This window comes from Urtica dioica, chromosome 11 (assembly GCF_054948205.1).
Source record: "Urtica dioica subsp. dioica isolate 48M chromosome 11, U.dioica_male_clone48M_v1_H2, whole genome shotgun sequence".
NCBI lineage: Eukaryota > Viridiplantae > Streptophyta > Magnoliopsida > Rosales > Urticaceae > Urtica > Urtica dioica.
In genome coordinates this window covers 12,299,064-12,320,301 of record NC_142766.1, presented here as the reverse complement: position 1 = coordinate 12,320,301, position 21,238 = coordinate 12,299,064, and the positions used below count along the sequence as shown (strand labels likewise).

At 33.9% G+C, this 21,238-nt stretch overlaps 2 protein-coding genes across 2 annotated transcripts; one reads left to right on the top strand and one right to left on the bottom strand.

The window, feature by feature from the left end:
- Positions 1 to 4,029: 4,029 nt before the first annotated feature.
- Positions 4,030 to 5,440, bottom strand: LOC149381291 (PLATZ transcription factor family protein). The gene is made up of 4 exons (XM_089601066.1): positions 5,330 to 5,440; positions 4,985 to 5,182; positions 4,547 to 4,765; positions 4,030 to 4,332 (listed from the first exon to the last, which is right to left on the bottom strand). Exons 1-4 carry the CDS (start codon positions 5,330 to 5,332, stop codon positions 4,084 to 4,086), a joined length of 669 nt encoding a protein of 222 aa, XP_089457192.1. The 5' UTR covers positions 5,333 to 5,440; the 3' UTR covers positions 4,030 to 4,083.
- Positions 5,441 to 13,904: 8,464 nt separating this feature from the next.
- Positions 13,905 to 20,912, top strand: LOC149381290 (serine carboxypeptidase-like 51). The gene is made up of 13 exons (XM_089601688.1): positions 13,905 to 14,161; positions 14,322 to 14,416; positions 14,523 to 14,630; positions 14,728 to 14,968; positions 15,053 to 15,096; positions 15,175 to 15,242; positions 15,319 to 15,424; positions 15,515 to 15,723; positions 15,818 to 15,887; positions 16,236 to 16,286; positions 16,617 to 16,669; positions 16,909 to 17,041; positions 20,373 to 20,912. The coding sequence occupies exons 1-13, from the start codon at positions 14,011 to 14,013 to the stop codon at positions 20,436 to 20,438; spliced, it is 1,395 nt and encodes a 464-aa protein (XP_089457814.1). The 5' UTR covers positions 13,905 to 14,010; the 3' UTR covers positions 20,439 to 20,912.
- Positions 20,913 to 21,238: the final 326 nt, after the last annotated feature.

The following is a 21,238-nucleotide window of genomic DNA, read 5'->3' as shown; positions in this document are numbered from 1 at the left end:
ATGCGCTTCCCCCTTAGTAGTTTTGAGACATTTGTTTACACTTTTAGGGTTTCTAAACGTGCATGATCGACGGACTGGAAAACTGAATCTGTGATTTTTGTAGTGTAATTCTCGAAACACATCTTCTAATCTACCAAACACATGAGAGAGTGTTTGAGAGTGGAAGTGAGAAGAACTCAAATTCATAGGGAACCTGAGTTGAAATTCACGAATAGCATTAGGTAAATGACATTGATGCACGGATTGTTCATATAAGTCTATTGTTGTACTTTTACTACTTTTCATATAGTAAATTTTCTTTCCACTCGGTACATTGACCTCTAGAGTAGATGTTGTTGCACCGAACTGGGTTACCACATCTTGTGTCATTTTATTTACGCGTTATTTATTTATTTATCCATTCTTTGCATCAAAACAAGTTGTTGCATATATTGACTCTTCATTGTGTGCGACATGTTATCTCTGTCTAAACATAATTTCAAAAACTATCTCTCTTAAACACATATTATAAACTAGATTTTACTAACTGTGAGTATTGATTTTAATGATCCTTCATTTTTGGTCTTCAAGTCCCTCGAAATTTTTTCATAATCACCTAAAAAGCATCAAACAACCACGAGTTAAGAAACACTATAAAAAATCGAAATATGTTCATTAGAATTTTAGTGAGGGGTAAATTGAACATTTTTTTACCTTAAATCAAATGTCATCAAAACACCAATACGAACTTGTCAGCAAGAGGAAACTAGCTAGCAAAACAGAAAATGAAAAAAGAGTCCAATTAACTTAGTTTTGCTCTCTTTGGCTTAAAAAAAAAAAAAAAAAAAAAAAAAAAAAAAAACCAAACTAGTTTAGACTTTTGCAAGGTGTCAATTGTTTCTAACTTTCAGGATCTATTGAATTAAAACTCTCTCTTGACTCAATGTACCCAGCCATAGATCAATAAAACAACTTATGACTAGCTCATGAGTTGACACCTAACAATCATCTTAAAAAGTTCTACACTAATAATGTAATTTCAAGTATCATTTTATCTAAACCGTTTTTTATCATTGGGCCACATAATTAATGTGATACTTAGCATATTATTATAAATCATGACGTATTCGTGAGTTGACGCATTATTAATCTTGTTTAAAATTTTCAAACTGTCATATCGCTGTTTTCACTAGATAAAAACAACACTCCGAGAGCAATGACAAAGCAAGTCCATGCAAGAAGGCCAAGCCCGCAAGCAAAGTCCTTGGGTCAAAGTCAAATCTACAATCGACTCTTAAAGTCCTCGTGTCGACTCTAAATCAAGAATCTCGAGTCAAATTCAAGTCCAAGAGTCAACTCTCAAAGTCCTCGTGTCGACTCCAAATCAAGATCCACGAGATCTCGAGCCCTTGAGTTGAATTCAAGTCCATGAGTCGACTCTCAAAGTTCTCGTGTCGACTCCAAATCCAGATTCTTGAATTGAATCTCAAGTTCTAGAGTCAAATTCAAGTCCTCGAGTCGAATTTATGTCCACGAATCGACTCTCAAAGTCCACGTGTCAACTCCAAATCGAGATCCTTGAGTCGACTCTCAAGTCCTCAAGAGTCGACTCTTAAAATCCTCGTATCGGCTCCAAATTAATTGAGATCCTCGAGTTGACTCTCAAGTCTTTGATTCGAATTCAAGTCCTCGAGTCGAGCTCAAGTCCACAAGTAGACTCTCAAAGTCCTCATGTCAACTCTAAATCGAGATCTTTGAGTCGACTCTCAAGTCCTCACTTGAATTCAGGTCCATGAGGTGACTCTCAAATACTCACGTCGATTCCAAATCAGGATCTTCGAGTCGATATGGTCCTCGAGTCAAATTCAAGTCCACGGGACTCTTAAGTCCTCATGTCAACTCTGAAATCAAGGCTCTCAAGATGGTTTCTCGAGCGAAAGCTTCTAGACAAAGTTTCGAGCAAAGCTCTCAAAATAGACTCCCGAACAAAGTCCTCAAGCAATACTCCTTGACAAAACCTTCAAGTCAAAGTCAAAACAAAAAATTAATACAAAATCGCAAGCGAGAACTCTCAAAACTCTAGGGAAGGTTGCCAAATTCCTCCTTGCCACTAACCCCCAAAATGGCCGTCAAACACCATTTTTCACTACTTTGCTACCAACCTTAGGCTGTGGCTGCAACCACTAGTTTGCAGCCAACCCCTCTTGGCCACCAACCCTTACATGCAACCAACCCTTATGCCGCCAACCTCCTCTAAGGCGTCTCCAACTCCTTCTAGAGGACGCCAACCCTCCAAATGTGCCGCCAACTCCATCTCGCTTTCAATTCATCCCCTTGGTCCTAGCGTCTCCAAGGCACCTCTATAAGTACCCTTCATTTTATCTCACTAGATAAATATTTTTCTCTCGACATATAAGACGAGACTTAGACCCCCTCATATTCTACGAATGTTGAGCATCGAAGCGCGCATCCGGGGTAAACACTTTGTGCTCCTCTAATTCATGTTTCTTATTTTGTAGGAAGCGAAAATGAGGAACGAGATGAAAACGACAACCATGAATATTCGAACACTCGAAGAACGCAAAGAACTCAAAGGCTCGGAGATTTAAAGACCCAAAGAACACAAATGACTTAAAGATTCAAAGATCTAAGGATTCAAAGGCATGAAGATTCAAAGAACGCGGAGACTCGATAACAACAAAGAACACAAAGGTCTCGAAGAACCAAAGATTCGAGAATTCAAAGACTAAAAGGTCCAAAGAATGCGAAGAACAAGAAGAACACGAACAAGTGAAAATAATGAAGAACACAAAAGTCAACCATTGACGAGACGATGAGGAACTGACAACCTCTTTCCGGCGAGATAAGGACAACGAGAAGAGAAGACTTCATATCACCTCAACCTACGTGCTGTCATCGGGTCCGACCGTTAGATCAAGCAACTGACGGTTCTAAGTGTTGACACAAAAATAGCGTTAAAACATACCGACGAAGAAATTATACTTGTCAATTTGTGACATTTTCACATTTGTAATTAGTTAAGATACGACCATCATTGATCAAATAAATCAGGTTGGTCATCAAATGGAGAGTTTATAATCAATGCTTAGAGAGTCTATAGGTCCAAATTTAATTTTATCCTTATAATACAATTTGGTCCAAAACCGTGTTTAAACTTTAAACATATTTATAACACATTTTCGTTAGAAATTGAAAAGAAGCTGAGCTCAACGTTAAAGTCACTACTTACTTTACGGAGTTAGATCTACACCTTTGCAATTTAGATATTTGATTGATAGACCTCTTCGTGCATTTTTATCATTTACTCTAGTCCAAGGACATGGGGAAAGACTTTTCACAATATTTGAAACAAAACATAAACTAAGCAAGGAAAATAATTCTTGAGAACCGGTTCACAGAAATAAATAAATAAAGTATTCTAATAAGAAACATTACACTATATCACAAAATTGGGCCATTTAAAGCAATCATGTTTGGGTATATAATGTAAGTGATTTATTTTGTTTCATATTTTTCCTTTTTTACTATTCTTCATTTTTTAAATTCACATATTTTACATCGAACATTTAAGCACGAATGATAACAAAAATTTAAATTTTAAGAATAAAAAGATAATAGAAATCACTCGCATATAAAGATATGTATCTCAAACAAGTTTTGAGGGTGTTTTGTTCCATTTAATGATAACGATTTTAGACCATATTATGAACTTATGACATGGATGTTAGCTCCCCACTTTATTTAAATACAATTCAGCACATATATATGATATTGATACATCAAGACAACCATGCTAAATTGTAATTATTGAAGACGTAATAGTATTATATAAGATCATGTGAGTCTAGATGGCATGTACAACTTTTGTGTTGGCTAGAAAAAGCTTTATGAATGGAGAGCATTATTATTGCACCAGCTAAAGTATTTACCTAATTTAACCATATATATATATAATATATATTCCGTTAGGGTATTAATTGAGTAAAGGACAGCTAATCCCATGTTAAGAAAACTAAATGGAACCCAACATCTCACATGTAATAATAATAAATATAATGCTAATGAGTGTTACATTTATTGTTATTAGGGCCCTAAAGGTGCTCTATGAGGAATGCCTTTTCTTCTTCTTGATGAATTGGAATGTGTTGGACGAAGCGTGCTAATTGGGTACACATTTTCGTGATCTCCTTGGACTATTATTCTTTTATCACTCATCTCATTTTTATCTTCTAACACTTCTCCCAATTCTTGTCCCGCTCTTGATGGAATCACTTCGTTCCTTCCGCCTGGGATCACAAAGTTTGCATCCCCATTCTTCTTTATTCCTACAAGCTAAGAGATGTAACAAAAGAATTATTATTTAATTATTTATATCTTCAAAATTTGACGAGGATAGTGAGGATAAGGATACTATGACCCTCAATAATTCATCATCTGAATATAAATTGTATTTGAAATTGATATTATTAGAAATGTGATTTAAAATAATTTTTTTTCTTATTAATTAACTAAAAGAGAGAAAATAAAAGGGTCATGAATTAAGTACCTTGCAACCCAAAGAGCAAAAACGGAAAGGGTCCAAGAGAGTTCTGGAACAAATCTCGCAAAAATGAGGGCCTCCTTTGACGGCAGCCTTAGGCTGAGGCCTCTCGTTCAGAAACACGACTCTCGCGCTATTTATTACATACGTCTGAACTCCACTCACGTCCAACGCTTTCTCGATCTCCCCGACCCTAACCACGTCGTGGTACGACGACCTCCTTATCTAATTATGTGCACAAAAACTAATTCTATTTTAACTATATCACTAATTAACCTACACATTAGAAATTGCGCATTTTATCACATAATACCATAAACATAAAATTTAGATTTATAAAAAAAAATAATTGCGGATAATTTTTTATTTTATACACACAATGCAATGTTACTTGCATTTTATTAATTAACACTAAAATAAAAAAGAATTGAAAAAAAAGGTTACTTGGATAACAAGGTGGTCATTGTGGCTGGAAGATCGGCAGTAGAAGCAGAAAGCGGGGACGTGGCAGTCGAGGCAGTACATGTTGCACTCGCTGCGCGGCCCGTCCCTGTGGGCCCCACAAACCGAGAAGAAAGCCATCCCCAACATCCCGTCCACCCACCCCGGTGTCAATTCTCTGCTTCTCTTATTTCTCTCCTCCTATATTATGTAGTTACAGAAAAAAAAAATGTATGTATATATATTAATAGATATTGGACACATTTCAAATTACTGTAACAATTCATGATTAGAGAGATCTCATAGACAATAGTAATAAGAACAAAGGTATGTGCATTGTATAATTACCATTACATATAGTGATGTGGCCTGGATGTGGAGGCTTCAAGGATTGGTAGACGCGCAATATAGAGAGCCAAAGATATATATGTGTGTATATATATATATATATATATAGAGAGAGAGAGAGAGAGAGAGAGAGAGAGAGAGAGAGAGAGAGAGAGAGAGAGAGAGAGAGATGAAGAGATAAAGAGAAGAGGGTACGAAATAGCGAATAACTTAAGGTGTATCGACAGAGAAAGGATTATAAGCTATAAGACAAGCTGGAAGATGTAGTAAATTCAATAAATATGATTATAGGGTTGATTAAATATTAATATATTAATAGAGTTAATATGCTCATTATTCTTTTTATTATAAACGCATTAGAATAGCTGGCAGGATCAAGGGCTGAGATTAATAATATGGTTAGGTCAAGTATGTTTTAAACCGTGAGATTATTGTGTCTTAGAGAGAGAGAGATTAGGTTGTTTGTAACGCAATATATGTATGGAGAAAAAGGAATATATATAAACTCGGAATGGGTTTCTTTATGTTTTGCGTCTCTTTGAGTTTGCTGGGGCACAAAGATAGGCTGATTCAAAATCGAGGGAACGTCTACAAGTTCTCTCTTCTGGTAATTCTTATAATATTTTGTAAACATTTTATTTTTATTTTCCAGGTGGCGATAAGTAAAAGACGATTAAAAAAAAATAATATATTCATAAGAAAAGAGATATTTGAGGGATGAAGTTTGTAAATAAGTATGGACAATAATTAATTTTCACTCCAACATTCAAATTTGATTTTTTGGGAGACGTCACTTTTTCATTTCTATGGAAAATAAATTAATGACTACCAGACCAAAACAGTGAGAGTTGAACTTCGTGGTTCTAAGTCACTTAACTAATAAATTTTAAGGAAATTTTACAAGTGAGCTGAGTAATTATCGAGGTAGGGGAGAACGCTAAGGAGATGTAGCATGAGGCTCAATCCGCTTGTTGGGGAAGAGATGAGTTGAATGAAAGTCAGATAATCAAAGAGAACATATATCTGACTTACTTAACTCTCGTGGGCTAGTTTGACGCCTACAAGGATCGTTGTAGCTTCAGCAAGGATAACGGGGATCAAAGTGAGAGACTATGACAATACCGTTGTTAGTTTGTAAAGGGAATCTGATGTCCTAGCAATTGTTGAGGAAAAAAACCGCAGGGTCAATGTTGATGAGAGCCGTGGTTGCGTCGAGTTGAGGAGGGTAATAATAGTAAAGCTGGCCATATAAAATCCGAAAAAATGGGATCCTCTAGTTTCGTCCTATATTTTGTGGGAAATGAGACTCTCGGCCGGAACCTTAAAAAATGGTACCGAGAAATCCCGTAACCGTAAAAAATCGTACCGAGAAATCCCGGAACCATTTTCCAAGGTACCAGGAATTCTCGATACCATATTTCGCGGTTCCCGGGTTCTCATAATTCCCATATTTATTTTTTCATTTTATTATAATCATGAATGCATTAAAAAAAATTTAAAAAAATTCTTATATTTTCAATTAAAAATACAATTTTAAAAATATGGTACTAAATGATGTTAAATGAGGATGACATTTTCGTCCCATTTCCCGGATAAACCTGAGACAAAAGTCTCAATAACACATTTAATAGTACAATTTTTTTCTCATTTTTCATATAGTACCAATAATACGGGAAATGAGATCCCGCGGGATCACATATGGTCAGCTTTAAATAAGAACTGTTAAGGAGAGCATGAATATGATCTTGGGATCGTAGATCATCGAGAGGATGAGAAGTATGGGCAATGGCATCAAAGGCACGTCGATATAAAGTGGACAATCATTTCAAGAGGTTGGTGTGCAAAATATACGCTCATACTTAAAAATTATTTTCTTCCTAGTGAGGACTTCGTGCGACTTTGTCGCACCTAATAAACTTTTAGGTGCGACATATGAGGTATTTGGTGCGACAATCGTCGCACCGGATGACGTTTTTTGTCCTAGTGGTTGGCGGGAAGCCATGCATAACTAAATTTCCAAATGAAGGTTTTGGTTTTACGGGTGAGCTTCCATTGATGCTTCCACCAAATGGGTAGAGTGGTTTTCGTTAAAGGCAATGTTGCGACTAATTTTGACATTGGCTTCTCCGTCTTTTGTGTAGTGCAAATGGAAACGGTTTAATGTCATGATTGGGGCAAGGATGCTAAGAATGAGGGCATTTTCATTGGAATGAAAATGGCTCAGATAAAGTCGGTGCTCCGCCCCCTCTTACCCGGGAGAGGTATGTCACTCAAAAATTATTTGTGAGGCAAGGAGGCATATAGTGAAAAAAAAAATGGTAAGTCTAGAACATCTATTTATCTTTAAGAGATTGCGCCAAAGATAACAATGGATAGCTCTTTTAGTGCATTTGAAGAGTTCTCTAATGTGCAAGTGTGTGTATATATAATTGTTTTTCTATAATTTTTTATACTTTATGTAAAAATACAAAATTGTATGAAGATTAAAAATGGTGATCATTTCGATATGTTTTAAAATGTTATGAGATATTGCAATTTATGAAAATTAAATATTGTTTTAAACATACATATTTTTCTCTTATATAATTAATTATCTTAAGATTTATATTTTATTTTGTAATTTAGAAATCATGCATAATAAAAATGATCTAAGATTCTAAAATAAATTTTATAACTAAAACTAAATCATTCATTTTTTTTTGGGAAAATATCTGTAGTATTCCTCGTGTTTAATCAAAATGCGAGATTTATCCCCTCTATTTCTAGAAATATCAGATATATCTCTTCAGTTTAATATAAATGACATATACCTCCCTTTAAAAAATGTTATATTACAAATATCACCCTTTTTCGTTTATTTTTTACAAAAAAAATTATTTGAACTCCCCAAAATACCCTTAATAGAATAAATATTTATTTACTATTTTATTAAAAAAAATTAAAATCTCTCTTTATAAAAAAAATCCTTAACTTTTTATAAAGAAATTTTTTAATTTAATTTTTTTTTGTATAGAATAAAAAATAAAAAATTATTTCATTAAGGGTATTTTGGGGAGTTCAAATTATTTTTTTGTAAAAAATAAACGAAAAATGGTGATATTTATAATATAATATTTTTTAGGGGATGTATATATCATTTATATTAAACTGAAGGGATATGTCTGATATTTCTAAAAATAGAGGGGATAAATCTCGCATTTCGATTAAACACGAGGGATACTCATGATATTTTCCCTTTTTTTTATGTTTTTAACACTTATGCGATTAATTATCTCAAAATTTATATTTTCTTTTGTAATTAAGTAATCATTCATAATAAAAAAAAATGATACATTTGCCCCCGATACTATGGCAGTTGTATCACTTCGGTACACAAACTTTCAAAATTATATTTGTTGCCCTTTATTCTTAAATTTTTTGCATTTTTAGTCCCTCAATCAACTTTTTCATCAAAAACTCTGTTAAATATGCACGTGTTCATCACGTGATAGTTTTAAAAAGGAAAATTATTATTTTTCCCTTCTCTTTTATCATACAGCTTTGTTTTATTCATTTAATTTTTTTAATAAATAAAAGAATTTCCCTTGAACATATTTAAAATTAAATTAAGAATAAAAGAAAAATAAAAAACAAAACAAAAAGAATAATTTTTTTTTATCTCTCTAGAGAATTGATTCTCCGGAGAAATCCCTTGAGGTTGTTTAATTATTTAATTGATTAAACAATAATCTATTGGGGCTAATGGTTCTCGAGAAGAAAATCCGCCAAAGCTTCACTCGTTTCCGGTTGCGGAATGTTTCCAAGCCCTCCTTGTTTCAGCGCCGCGAAGAAATTTCCTAGGGTTTTTGGATGTGTTTCGTCCTAATATAATCGCCTCAACTCCGTTGCCCACGTCTCGCCTCCAGCCATGCCAAAAACTATTTCTCTCCTCATAAACCTAATTCACTTGATACAAGATCAGTTATCTCTGAGTGAACTTGATACTTAATAAATTATGAAAAATTACACGGACTAGCTGCACGCAAACATTAAGATTGCATATTAGCCAACGTTTGATCTTTTTTTTTTTTTTTTTGGTGAAATTGCCAAAATTGATGAGGTGTCATTTTCGCTGTTTTTGTGATTATCATTTTAACAAATAATAATCAGATACACAAAATAAGTAAGTCAACATTGATATGCAATATTATTTTAGTTTCAATTCTATGTACGTAATAAAATTCAATTACCAATGCACGTTGATATGCCATATATAGATATAGCAATCTCAATTTGATGTACGATAAAATTAGAATACCAACACTCTTAATGAAGATTGATTTTTCGATTAACAACAGATTCTCTCTCTCTCTCTCTCTCTCTCTCTCTCTCTCTCGCTTATTATTTGGTCTAGTCTTACAAGAGACAGCGTCTGGGGAGCTAGAGTCGGAGCTAGAGTCGGAGCTAGAAATGGCGGCAGTGGAAGCGTGCCTATACGTGCTGAGAGAGCACGGCACCACCGACCGACCGACGCGGAGGACGTCGAGGCTCACCGCGCAATCGACCGGCTCATCCTCATCCTCGCAATAGACCTCCATGGATCCCGATGGACGAGCTCCGACTCGCGAAGATGACCGGCTCATCCTCATCCACCGGATTTGAAGGAAGCGCCGTCGGAGACGCGTCACGAGGAAGAATGGCGTCGGCGCCGGCGATCCCATCAGGCGAGTGTCGACCCATGGAGACGTCAGACATAGATCTGCACGATGACGTGACCAGACCTTTGCCTCGATCTGGAATTCGTGAGGTTAGGTCGGCTCTCACCCGTGTTAATTCGTGTTAATGCATGCAGTGACGGAGCCAGGATTTCAATCAAGGGGGGGCAAATTTGAGAAATATTTTTTAGGAGGGGCATTATTGAAAAAAAAACTTACAAATTTAGGTCAAAAACATAATTATTAGTAAAATTTATGGGTAAAATTATAAAAAAAATATAAAAATTTGGGGTTAAAAAATAATTTTCAAAAATTGAGGGGGGGCATTGGCCCACCCTGGCCCCCTCCTAGATCCGTCACTGAATGCATGCATGTTAATTCGTGTTAATGCATGTTAAGGCTACAATGCTTGCTTTTTCATAGATGCAACACGAACAATGGATCTATGAATAATTAATTTTCTCAATATCATCCGAAATTTAATTGAATTTAGCACCGATTAGGCCACTTCAAACGTGAGAATTTCAATCTAGCTAAGGTTTAGGAAAAGTTAAAAGGAATTTTCAATTAGCGTACATGGCACTATTATTTGTGTTTTAGTTTTTGATCTATACCATTTCTCAAATTATACTCAGTTTTGAATTCGAATTATTAATCGCTAATAATAATCATTTTATTTATTTCCTTAATTGTGGCAGTTAGTCAATATGAATTCTTACATGTTTTATTTCACTCATTTCCAAAATCTACTCTCTCATTCTCTCTCTAAAAAAATTATGGAGCAAAGAAAAAAACAAACAATTTTACTCGAAAAGAAAAAGAAAAACAACAAAACCCAAGAATTCATGAACCTTAGCTGCGATGAAGCTATAGTTCAACGACGACCTCTTGAAGCCATTGTTCTTGACGAAGGAACACCGCGAGCAATTGGCCATCCATCTCACACCCATAGCGATCACGAGAGAAAGCGTGAAGAAGATGAAGGGAAGCAGAAGCGAGATGACGAGAGAGAGCCCGCGGTGATAAAGGAGTAGTATCTGGGATCAGAAGTGACGCCTCATCTGCATCTTAGCTGCTACGGCGGCGAAAGTCGGAGATTCTGAGGAGATTCGAGTTTGTATGGTATCTAATTTGTATTTTGTTCATCAATGGAAATTATTGTAAACTATCGTCACTAGATTACCGGACTTCATGTTTTTTTACTGGTTTTTAAATCGGCAATAAATTTTTTGGTAATTAACATTAATATGCCATGGTTTTCTATGGTATTAGAATTTTTAGCTTATGAATCGTTAGTTAATTTTGTGTTAATTATTGTTAATAATATGCCTTGATTTTTGTATTGTTTCAAATTTTCAGATGCCGAATTGTTAGTTAATTTGTACTCATTATTGTTAATAATAACTGGAGACTAGTTTAGCAAAATTACGAGCTCTCTACAATTTCAAGGGGCTGTACATTTTTCTTCGATTTCAAATCCAACTAACAAGATTCCGATTTTTTTTTTTTTTTTTTTTTGCATTTTTTAAGAAAATATTTATTTGTGTTTATTAGGTAACTTCTTCCTTAATTTGTGGGGTTTTAATCGGTTTCATTTTTAATTTTTGAAACAAATAATTAAGGACATTAGGTAAAAAAAGTTAACATGTAGGCTAGTTTATTGATTTTTTTAAAACGTTGATCATATTAAAATTACAACGTTTCAAAATAGCTAGTTCGCTAGAGTGTCTTTTTAATGGGATCACGATGAAACACCCCAATTTTCTTTATATTAGAAAGAGCATCTAGATGAAGATGCCAAGAGAATTTCATTTGAGATGCCATAGGGAAATTTTCAGATGACATTGAAATTAAATAAATATGGAGAACCATTAACCATGGATTTTAGTGAGAATGAGAGTGGATGCGTGAAAATTGATTTTTGTAGGTGGGTATTATGAGAAAAAAATTGGTGAGAAACCATTAAAAAAATTGGAGTAGTTTTTGGAAATGAAGATTTCCACGTCGGTGTGTTCAGAACAAGGTTTAAAATACAAACGATATACTTCGGTATATCATTGATGTATCAGAAAATATAAATGTTCGGTACAAAAACTACTATGACCCACAAAAACTACTGTCTATATTTTTTTTCTTCTAATTTTAATTAAAATAAATTTCACTTTTACAATGGTTGTGAGTTATGTTTAAAATTATTACTACTAGCACAATTACATTCAAGCCTTCAGACGATCTTTTTTTTGCACACATACATAAGTGGCCGAAATACTTTGTGCATATGTATGTACGATTTTCATTGTGGATACGATTATTCGTTTTGCTTTTACTTTATATATATGTTTATATATAAAAAAAAACACAAAATACATACATCTCTGTATATTTATCAGACATGTTGGTAAATATTATATACATTTTAAAAAATAAATATACAACATATTTGAGTTATATTTTGTTATAAAATATTAGTCAGTATAATTGTCGATAACCAATATATAAGCGATATACCATCGATATTATCGGTAATCGATATATATATATATATATATATATATATTATAAGATATTAATCCATATATCAGTCGGTAGTCGATAATTTTAAACATTGGTTATGATCGAATGAGTTGGTTTATTTCAAGGAAAAATGGCATGAACTAGCCAATTCAAACTATGGCTTTTGCAAAATAGCCATAGTTTCATTAAGTTAGCCAAAATAGCCACCACTCTCTGCAGACCCTCGATCGCCTCGCCGCCGGGGATTCTGTCGACCGGGATGACCATGTCGACTTCCATGCGCAGCACCGCGGGGCCCGGTCGCGGGCGGTGGTCGGCCATGTGGCGGGCGGCGGCGACTATCTCGCCGGCGAGGGAGGGCAGGAGCTCCGGCGACGAACCTTTCCAGCGAGGAAGCCCGCCTCGTCGCCGTAGCGTGACGGAGAGTCGCGAATCTCCGTCGATCTCCTCGCCTTCGCCGCCGTGACGGAGAGTCCGACGGGAGGTAAGATCTGTGCGATTGCGGTGACTGGAAGGAGGTCTGAGAAGAAGAAGATCGGAGAAGGTCGAGGATTAAATTTTAAGGCTGAATAAAATCCCTGGACTAAATTAATCCTGCCTGGATTAAATTTAATCCCGATATCTTGTCTGGATTAAATTTAATCCTGCCTGGATTAATAATCGCAGCTTGGCTATTTTGCTTATACTTGATAAACTTTGGCTATTTTGCAAATCCTTAAGTTCTATTTGGCTATTTAGCCGCTTGACCCTTATTTCAATTCCACATAGGTCCCACACTCCCACCTTCTATGATATTATTCTACTTTTATATGAATAAAAATTGGAAAAATAATTTATAGTGTGATTAATTGTGGGGCAATAATGTGCAACCTTTACGTTGCCAACCAACAAAATGATGCTTGTAAAAATAAACTTTAAGTATTATGTGGAAAAGAAAAATAATTAAACATAAATCTTTCAACATTGTAGAATCATCTGGGGGTCATAGTCATATATAAAAGATGCTCTTAGTTATGAATTGATAAACATTTACGTTTTATGCTCATACCTTTGCTTAGAAAAATTACTTATTGATAGAAGACTTAACCCAACCTAAATTTAATATATTTCAATTTAATTCATGCTTTGAATTTTTTTTTTTTTTTTTTTTTTTTGTATTGAAAAAAAATAATAAGTTATATTATATTCCTTTCATTCTTAAAAAGTTACCAAACAATATAGAAAAATGTTTATATAACATGTTTTTTTTTTCTTACCTCTCGTACTATCTTTGTTTCCATTCTTTTACCAAACAAAGCGCCCAAACTGGCACTCTCTCTCTCTCTCTCTCTCTCTCTCTCATTGCTATTTAAATGCTTTGCTCTTCACTCCATTTCAAAGACGTAAATCTCGCGCCTCTGTTTCTCTCTGTGTTTTCGCTCGAGAGAGGGATCTCTTGCTTCATCACAAATTACGTGTCTTTGTTTGGCAAAAATGGAAACTTGCTTTACGTTATCGTGTCTCTCAGCTCTGTGCTTTCTTGTCACACTCTTCGGTCTCGGAATAGCAGAAGAATTAGTTGGCACAACAAACGGAAGAAGCGACGAGGGCTCCGAGGAATGGGGTTACGTTGAAGTCAGACCCAGTGAGTCTTGTCCGTTTTCCAAGTTTCTACTTTTTCGTTATTCTTCCTTTTGAAACCCACTTTTTTTCATTACTCGTATAAAAAAGAAACACATGTGTCTGTAATGTCTAATGACTAATGAGTGATTATTATTATTATTATTTATTTTGACTTTGCACAGAAGCCCATATGTTTTGGTGGCATTACAAAAGTCCCTACAGAGTTGAAGACCCTTCTAAGCCATGGCCAATCATTCTCTGGCTTCAAGGTGGACCTGTGAGTACTTACTCTCTCTTTTTTTTTGTTCTTTTTTCTATTTTCTTTTTAGTCTTTGCATGTCAATATTGATCCAAGAGTTTGGTTACAACTTACAACACAAAAGGGAGCTTCAGGAGTTGGAATTGGGAATTTTGAGGAGGTTGGACCAATAGACACAGAGTTGAAGCCAAGGAATTCCACTTGGCTGCTTAAAGGAGATCTCTTGTTTGTTGTAAGCCATTTGTACACTTTAATATCAACTCTTTTTTTTTTTTTTTTTTTTCTAACATCTATTTAATTGATTTGGTATTCTGGTGGTGAAAATACAGGACAATCCAGTTGGGACTGGATATAGCTTTGTGGAAGACACAAGCTTGTTTGCGAAAACAGACGAGGAAGCAGCGAACGATCTCACCAAGTTACTCGAGAAGCTCTTCAATGGCAACGCCAAGCTTCAGAGCAGCCCTGTCTTCATCGTGGCCGAGTCTTATGGCGGCAAGTTCGCTGTCACTCTCGCATTATCCGCTCTGAAAGCCATTGGAGATGGAAAATTGAAGCTCAAACTTGGAGGTCACATTTCCTCTCTCTCTCTCTCTCATGACAATCATCGTCGCCTTTCAATGCTTGATGACATTATTGAGATCTTCTTATCAGGAGTGGCGTTGGGAGACACTTGGATCTCGCCCGAAGATTTCGTGGTCAGTGTTGTAGAGAACTTGATTAATTACTCTGCGTGATTTGCGAGGTCTAGGTTATATTTCTATGAATGAAAACAGGCTTCATGGGGTCCTCTTCTCAAAGATGTCTCGCGGCTCGACGAAAATGGATTGAAGATGTCAAACAGGCTCGTAAAAAAAAATTAATTTCTTAAAAAAAAAACATTCATTCAACAAGCTCAGACAGATTTGCTCATATTACAGTGTGGTTGAGAAGATTAAGCAGCAGATCAAGGATGGCCATTTTGTGGAAGCAACCCATTCGTGGGTCGAGCTCGAGGACCTCATAACGACCAACAGCAACGGCGTGGTACTAATCGACAATATATTGTGTTTGTGTGTGTGTTTTGACAATTTATTTATTTTTATTCAATTTGGTGTCTTTGGGATTGTTTTACAGGATTTCTATAACTTTCTGGTGGATTCGGGATCAGACTCAGCCTCGTCGTTGTCGTTGATGACAATGCAGTCGAGTAAAGCGAGGTCGAGCAAGAGGTATCTGAGATATCTGAGCTCGTTGAGGTCTTCTTCGCCAGGTGGCGGAACTGGACTTGATACCTTGATGAATGGAGTGATTAAGAAGAAGCTCGGTATCCCCGAAAACGTGACGTGAGTGTGTAGGATAAATTAGTCTTGAATTATGTGGGAGGATTTATAATTATAATTCTTATTAGTTTGTTAATAATGCTTGTTTTCGACCCAGATGGGGAGGGCAATCTGACTCTGTTTTCTCGGCCTTGGAAGGAGATTTCATGAAGCCGAGGATTAATGAGGTAACTAATTCAAACTACGTTCGACATTTGTAACAAAAACAAATTGCCAATGAAATGAAATTTTATGGATTGTTTGTTTATTAGGGGAAGTGAAGATTACGTTGAAAAATTTGGTTGCTTAGAAAAAAAAAAGAGAAACGAAGGAAACATCTCGCAAGAGAAAAAGACTCCAAACTTGTCATTAATATCTTTTTGATACAAGGCCATAATTGAAAGTGTAACCCACCTTGTATTTCCATTTGGAATTGTCATTTTCGAAGTAGAGCTTGGTAGTAAAATTTTTTAAACTTGTTAGCTAATTTATTGAGCTTATATACTTTTTTTCTTTCTTTCTTTGTACTTACGCAGGTCGACCAACTTCTTGCAAAAGGTGTCAATGTAACAATTTACAGTGGACAAGTGAGATTCTTTTTAGTCAATCTTCTAAAAAACTATCGGTCACATACTCACATATACACACACAAACAATATAGTCATCCATATTTACTGTACGTCCCATCATTGTATATAAGCCGTAGAAAATGGGAGGGTTTTATCCCATGTGGACCACCCACTTGTGTGCTATTATCACCTCTCTTTTTTTTGTTTTTTTGGGTTTTGGATATTTACGTTGACTAACTAGGAATAGGATACCTTTTTTTCCTTTTCAAATAATAAAGGTAAATCTACTTTTATGAGTGAGTATAGTCTTTGATTTTATGACAAGCTTTTGGTTGATCATGTTTCTAGGTGGATCTCATTTGTTCAACAAAGGGGACTGAGGCTTGGGTCTCTAAGCTCAAGTAATCACTCTCATTTCACATTTATGACATGTTCTTACCATATTTTATAAATATATATAAAAATCAATTATAATATTTAGAAAAGCAATTATTTATATAACACTACCATAACATGACTCAATGTGTTAGTAATTTTTCAACATAGATTTTTTAATTACGCTATTAATTAATAAGTAATTAAATGTATAGAATAAACATTTTAGTTCATTGAAAATATTAATGGTTCACCTATTATGTAGATGGGAAGGAGCTAAGGCATTTTTGAGCAAAGATAGAACGCCTCTGTATTGTGACGATAGAAGACCCACGAAAGGGTTTACAAGGTCACACAAAAACCTCCACTTTTATTGGATTCTTGGGGCTGGACATTTTGTAAGTCATGGATCTTTAATTAATCTCTAATCTTAACTGTCAAACAACAAATTTACAAAATCTTTTTTCAATTACTTATTATAATCAAGCATCATGCTAGGTTGTCTCGTCCTATTCACCACTAACACTACCCACTTTCCAACATCAAAGAATTCAAACAATTCAAGAATATTAATTGAGTATGACATCCGCTTGCTTTCTACAATAATGAAGAAAATTCAAATTGACATCACAACACAATCATTATTTGTGATAATTAATAGATTCGGTGTCGTTGCCAAAAGGTCATATTAATAAACGGAGAGACCCTTCTAATTTGTCATCTGTTAAAATTTCAGAGAATCAAATAATTTTTGTGTTTTTTTTATTTAATTTTTATAATTTGATTCTCTTAATCAATTCAACTTTTTATATTCATTTGAAAAGATTATTTTAAACAAAAGGTATTCAATTTCTTATTCATTGAATCTTCATACTTTTTTTTATATGCTTAACTTTGATCTAATTCTATAATATATTAATTAGAGGAAAAGTTTCACTCTTTCATGGACAAGTTTCTACTTTTATTTATGTGTTTTCCTAATGTTTGAAGTACACTCAAGTAGGAATTATTTGCGGACACTTCCAATCTAGTCTTATTAGAATTCTTTTCTAAATGGCACATAATGTTTTGATTCTAAGTGGCACATAATGTTTCCGCTCGAACAGTACTGCAATTCTGGCCAAACAAAAAAAATATTCTCCGGTCAATTCTGGCCAAACAAAAAAAATATTCTCCGGTCAATTCTGGCCAAACTGTAACTGTAACGGAGTATTCTGTTCCGGTTAGTTTTGGTACTGTTCATGAGCAAAAAACATAAAAGATAATTTTTTTCAAAGCAAATATGAAGGAAAAAAATTAATTCTTTTTTAAAAACATTGTTGGCATGTAACCAGAATTATATGTTCCGTGCATAGTACAATAATAAAATCTTGGTACCTTTTTTGGTCGGAAGATAACGGAACCGATTCTCATCTTCCGGTCGCCCAAAAAAACTTAGTTCAACCATGTTAAACTTATAATTAATGTAAAATACTTATTTACTTTAACCTAATTTTTGTTATCTATGCTAGACTTATTTGAAAAGTATTTTATTGAATAGTTTTTATCACACTTTATTATTTTGTCTATGTTATATATCGACATATATCAGATCTTTTAAATTAAAATAAATTAATTTTGATGTCTGATAATGTCCTATGTAATCATTTAATTTTGATCATTAGAAGAATTTGTTGCAAGTAGTCAATTTTTTAATTTTATTTAAAATTTTAGTCAAAGTTTCATTTTATTAAGAAAATAGTCCACTATGCGAAATAAATTAATTAATTAGTTTGATTAATTTAATTAACTTCGGCTTGATGAGCTCTTTTTCGAAGTAAATTAAATTAACATAATCAATTAATTAATTTATTTCGATTGGATGGATTATTTTTTTAATAAAATGAAAATTTAGTTACTTTTTAAAAATACTACTGATCTAATTGTCTTAAAAGTACTAGTCGACAAAGGAGATATATAGCCATTAAAAAAAAGAGAGAGATTGAGAAAATCACACGCTTATAAATCGTACTGTTTACAACGAGTGAAAAATAATGTTAGAAATGTCAAACTACAACAATATTTCCATGACACATTACGCATATGACAAAAATAAATTCATTTTTTAAAATGTTTTCTTTATAACGCAAAATTAAATACATGTCATGATGCTCAGATATTAACCACTGTCTTGTTATTTTTATCACTACAAGCGTAAGAAAATAGGGGGGGAAAAAAAGTCAATCAGGATCAGAACGTACCTTTGAACAAAAAAAATGTCTCTACTGTCTTCTATTATTCACTCATACCCTACAACAGAAATGACACGGAAAACAGCGAAACAATAATTAATGCAAAATATCAGCGTGCATTTTTTGCAAGACTTCGATCTGGTTGGTATAGAGATATACGCTATTTAGCGCCATATCACCCCGTTACTTTTTACGTGTACTATTATGCCCTTAAATATATAAATCTATACAAATTTATCATCACCGTGCTTGAAGTTAAAATCCTTAAGATAGTTCTTATATTGCTAACTTTATACCTGTTTTTTTTTTTTTCTTTCCCGTATTAATCTCTTCATTTTTCTCGTATAAGCCATTAACAAAGTTACCTCTCACCAAATATCAGTTAGTAGTTGGTTTTTTTGTAACAAGATTCCTTTTTGTTGACATTTGGAAGAAATCTTTTATAATGTTGAAAAATAAATACACTACCTAAGTTTTTATTTTATTTTATATTTTGCACGAAAAAGTCAAGTATTTTTTTTCTTCTAAAAGCTAGATCGATATATTTGACTATGTACGTACTGAGTTTGATTAAAAATTGAATAATATAGTTGACTTGCAAATTCAAAAAAATATTTTTAGTACAAGTAGAACTTCAGGAGTGATTTGTGTATAATTTAAAGAAAACGTATGTATTGAATGTAAATGTATAATGTTAACACAAGTAAAGAATGCATTGTGTACATTAGAACTTAAGGGTATTTTTGTTGTAATATAAAAATATTCTGTTCATTATTTTAGTTGTATAGTAGGTCAACGTTTTGCTTATTTTGTTGTGTATAATATAATAGAAGTCGCCTTTAGACACGGTGACATGATCATACTTATTTGATGACTTGCTTTCCCTATTTCCATGCCTTCACGTAATAGTAATAAACTTAAATGTGCAGTCCAATGCACAATAAATGTACTAATGGTATACCTGATTTTGATGGGTCTATATATATTCTTTGATTCAAAGAAAATATCTGGCCGAGAGATCCAAATATAAAGCATTATATTAGCATTCATTGTAACAGTAACTCATTCTGGTCATTGGCGAATATAAGACTACAAGTAATGTACAATACATGCATTTATAGTTGGACAATAACTTAATAACTATAAATAAATAAAATAAAAATGAGTTTAGGTGGTGACAAACAATTACGTAACTCTTTGTGTAATCTCATTGTGAATCTTACACTATCTGTCATATTCAAATAGAATCTGACACATTACTATTCAGAGCTTTAAAAGAAATTCAAATCATTCTCAACCTTTTCATCTTTTTTTTTCTATATGTAAAAAATCTTTTATGTTTATTTTATCCAAAATCCAAATTGAAGTTAAATTAATTTTACTTACCACTATGTAATGCATAATTTGTATTAATTTTGATCATTAATATATTCGCTATTATTATTATTATTATTATTATTATTATTAATTCCCTTAACTCTCTTGTAAATGTTTGCAGGTTCCTGTAGACCAACCCTGTATTGCATTAAAGATGGTGGGACAGATGATCAACTCGCCAAGGTAGACAGTGATGACGTGATGATATATATTATATGCATATATATATATATATATATATATATATATATATTTAGTACACGACAAGCAATAGCAGTAAAATAAGCGAAACATCGAGGAGTGGTGAGAAGGTAGAGAGTTTAGAGGGGCAAGCAAACAAGCACAGTTAAGCAATTACGATGTCTGTGAGGGACGTTCACTGATCAAAGGAAAAGGACACTTCCCAATTCAATAACTTACTTTTTTTTGTCTATCTATATCAATGTTCAAATTTAGCATATTTGTATCCTCTTATTGTTTCTCAATTTTCTGCGATGAACAGGGGAATTTTCTTTTCAATGTAATCCATGAACTGTCGCGTGGGATATAAATCATGTCATATTTTGACGTTTCTGAAAGTCGCCAACATTATCGTTTTAACTTTGATCTTATGGCAATATTATGTCACATAATGGCGTGTGAAGGAGCGTCCGACTCGAGAGGTTGTGTCCAATGTGCCTACATCAAAAGGCGGCTTTAATAAAAGTGTTTTATGTTTGGGCTAATCTCTGCATACGGTGAACTAACCCTCTTGTCAAGTTAATTAGTTAACAACGAGAGACCTTCATGAAAATTGGATTTAAACAAATCAGAAAATTGGACATCTGAACGGCTTTTCACTCCATGAGAAGTTTATCATACTCGAAGTAAAAAGGAAATAAACTAATTCTTGGTAAGTTGGTTTTAGTATGGTGAAAATCAATTGCTTCTCATCGTATGCCCATTTCCAACCATCCAAAAAATGAGAAAAAAAAAAAAAAAAAAAAA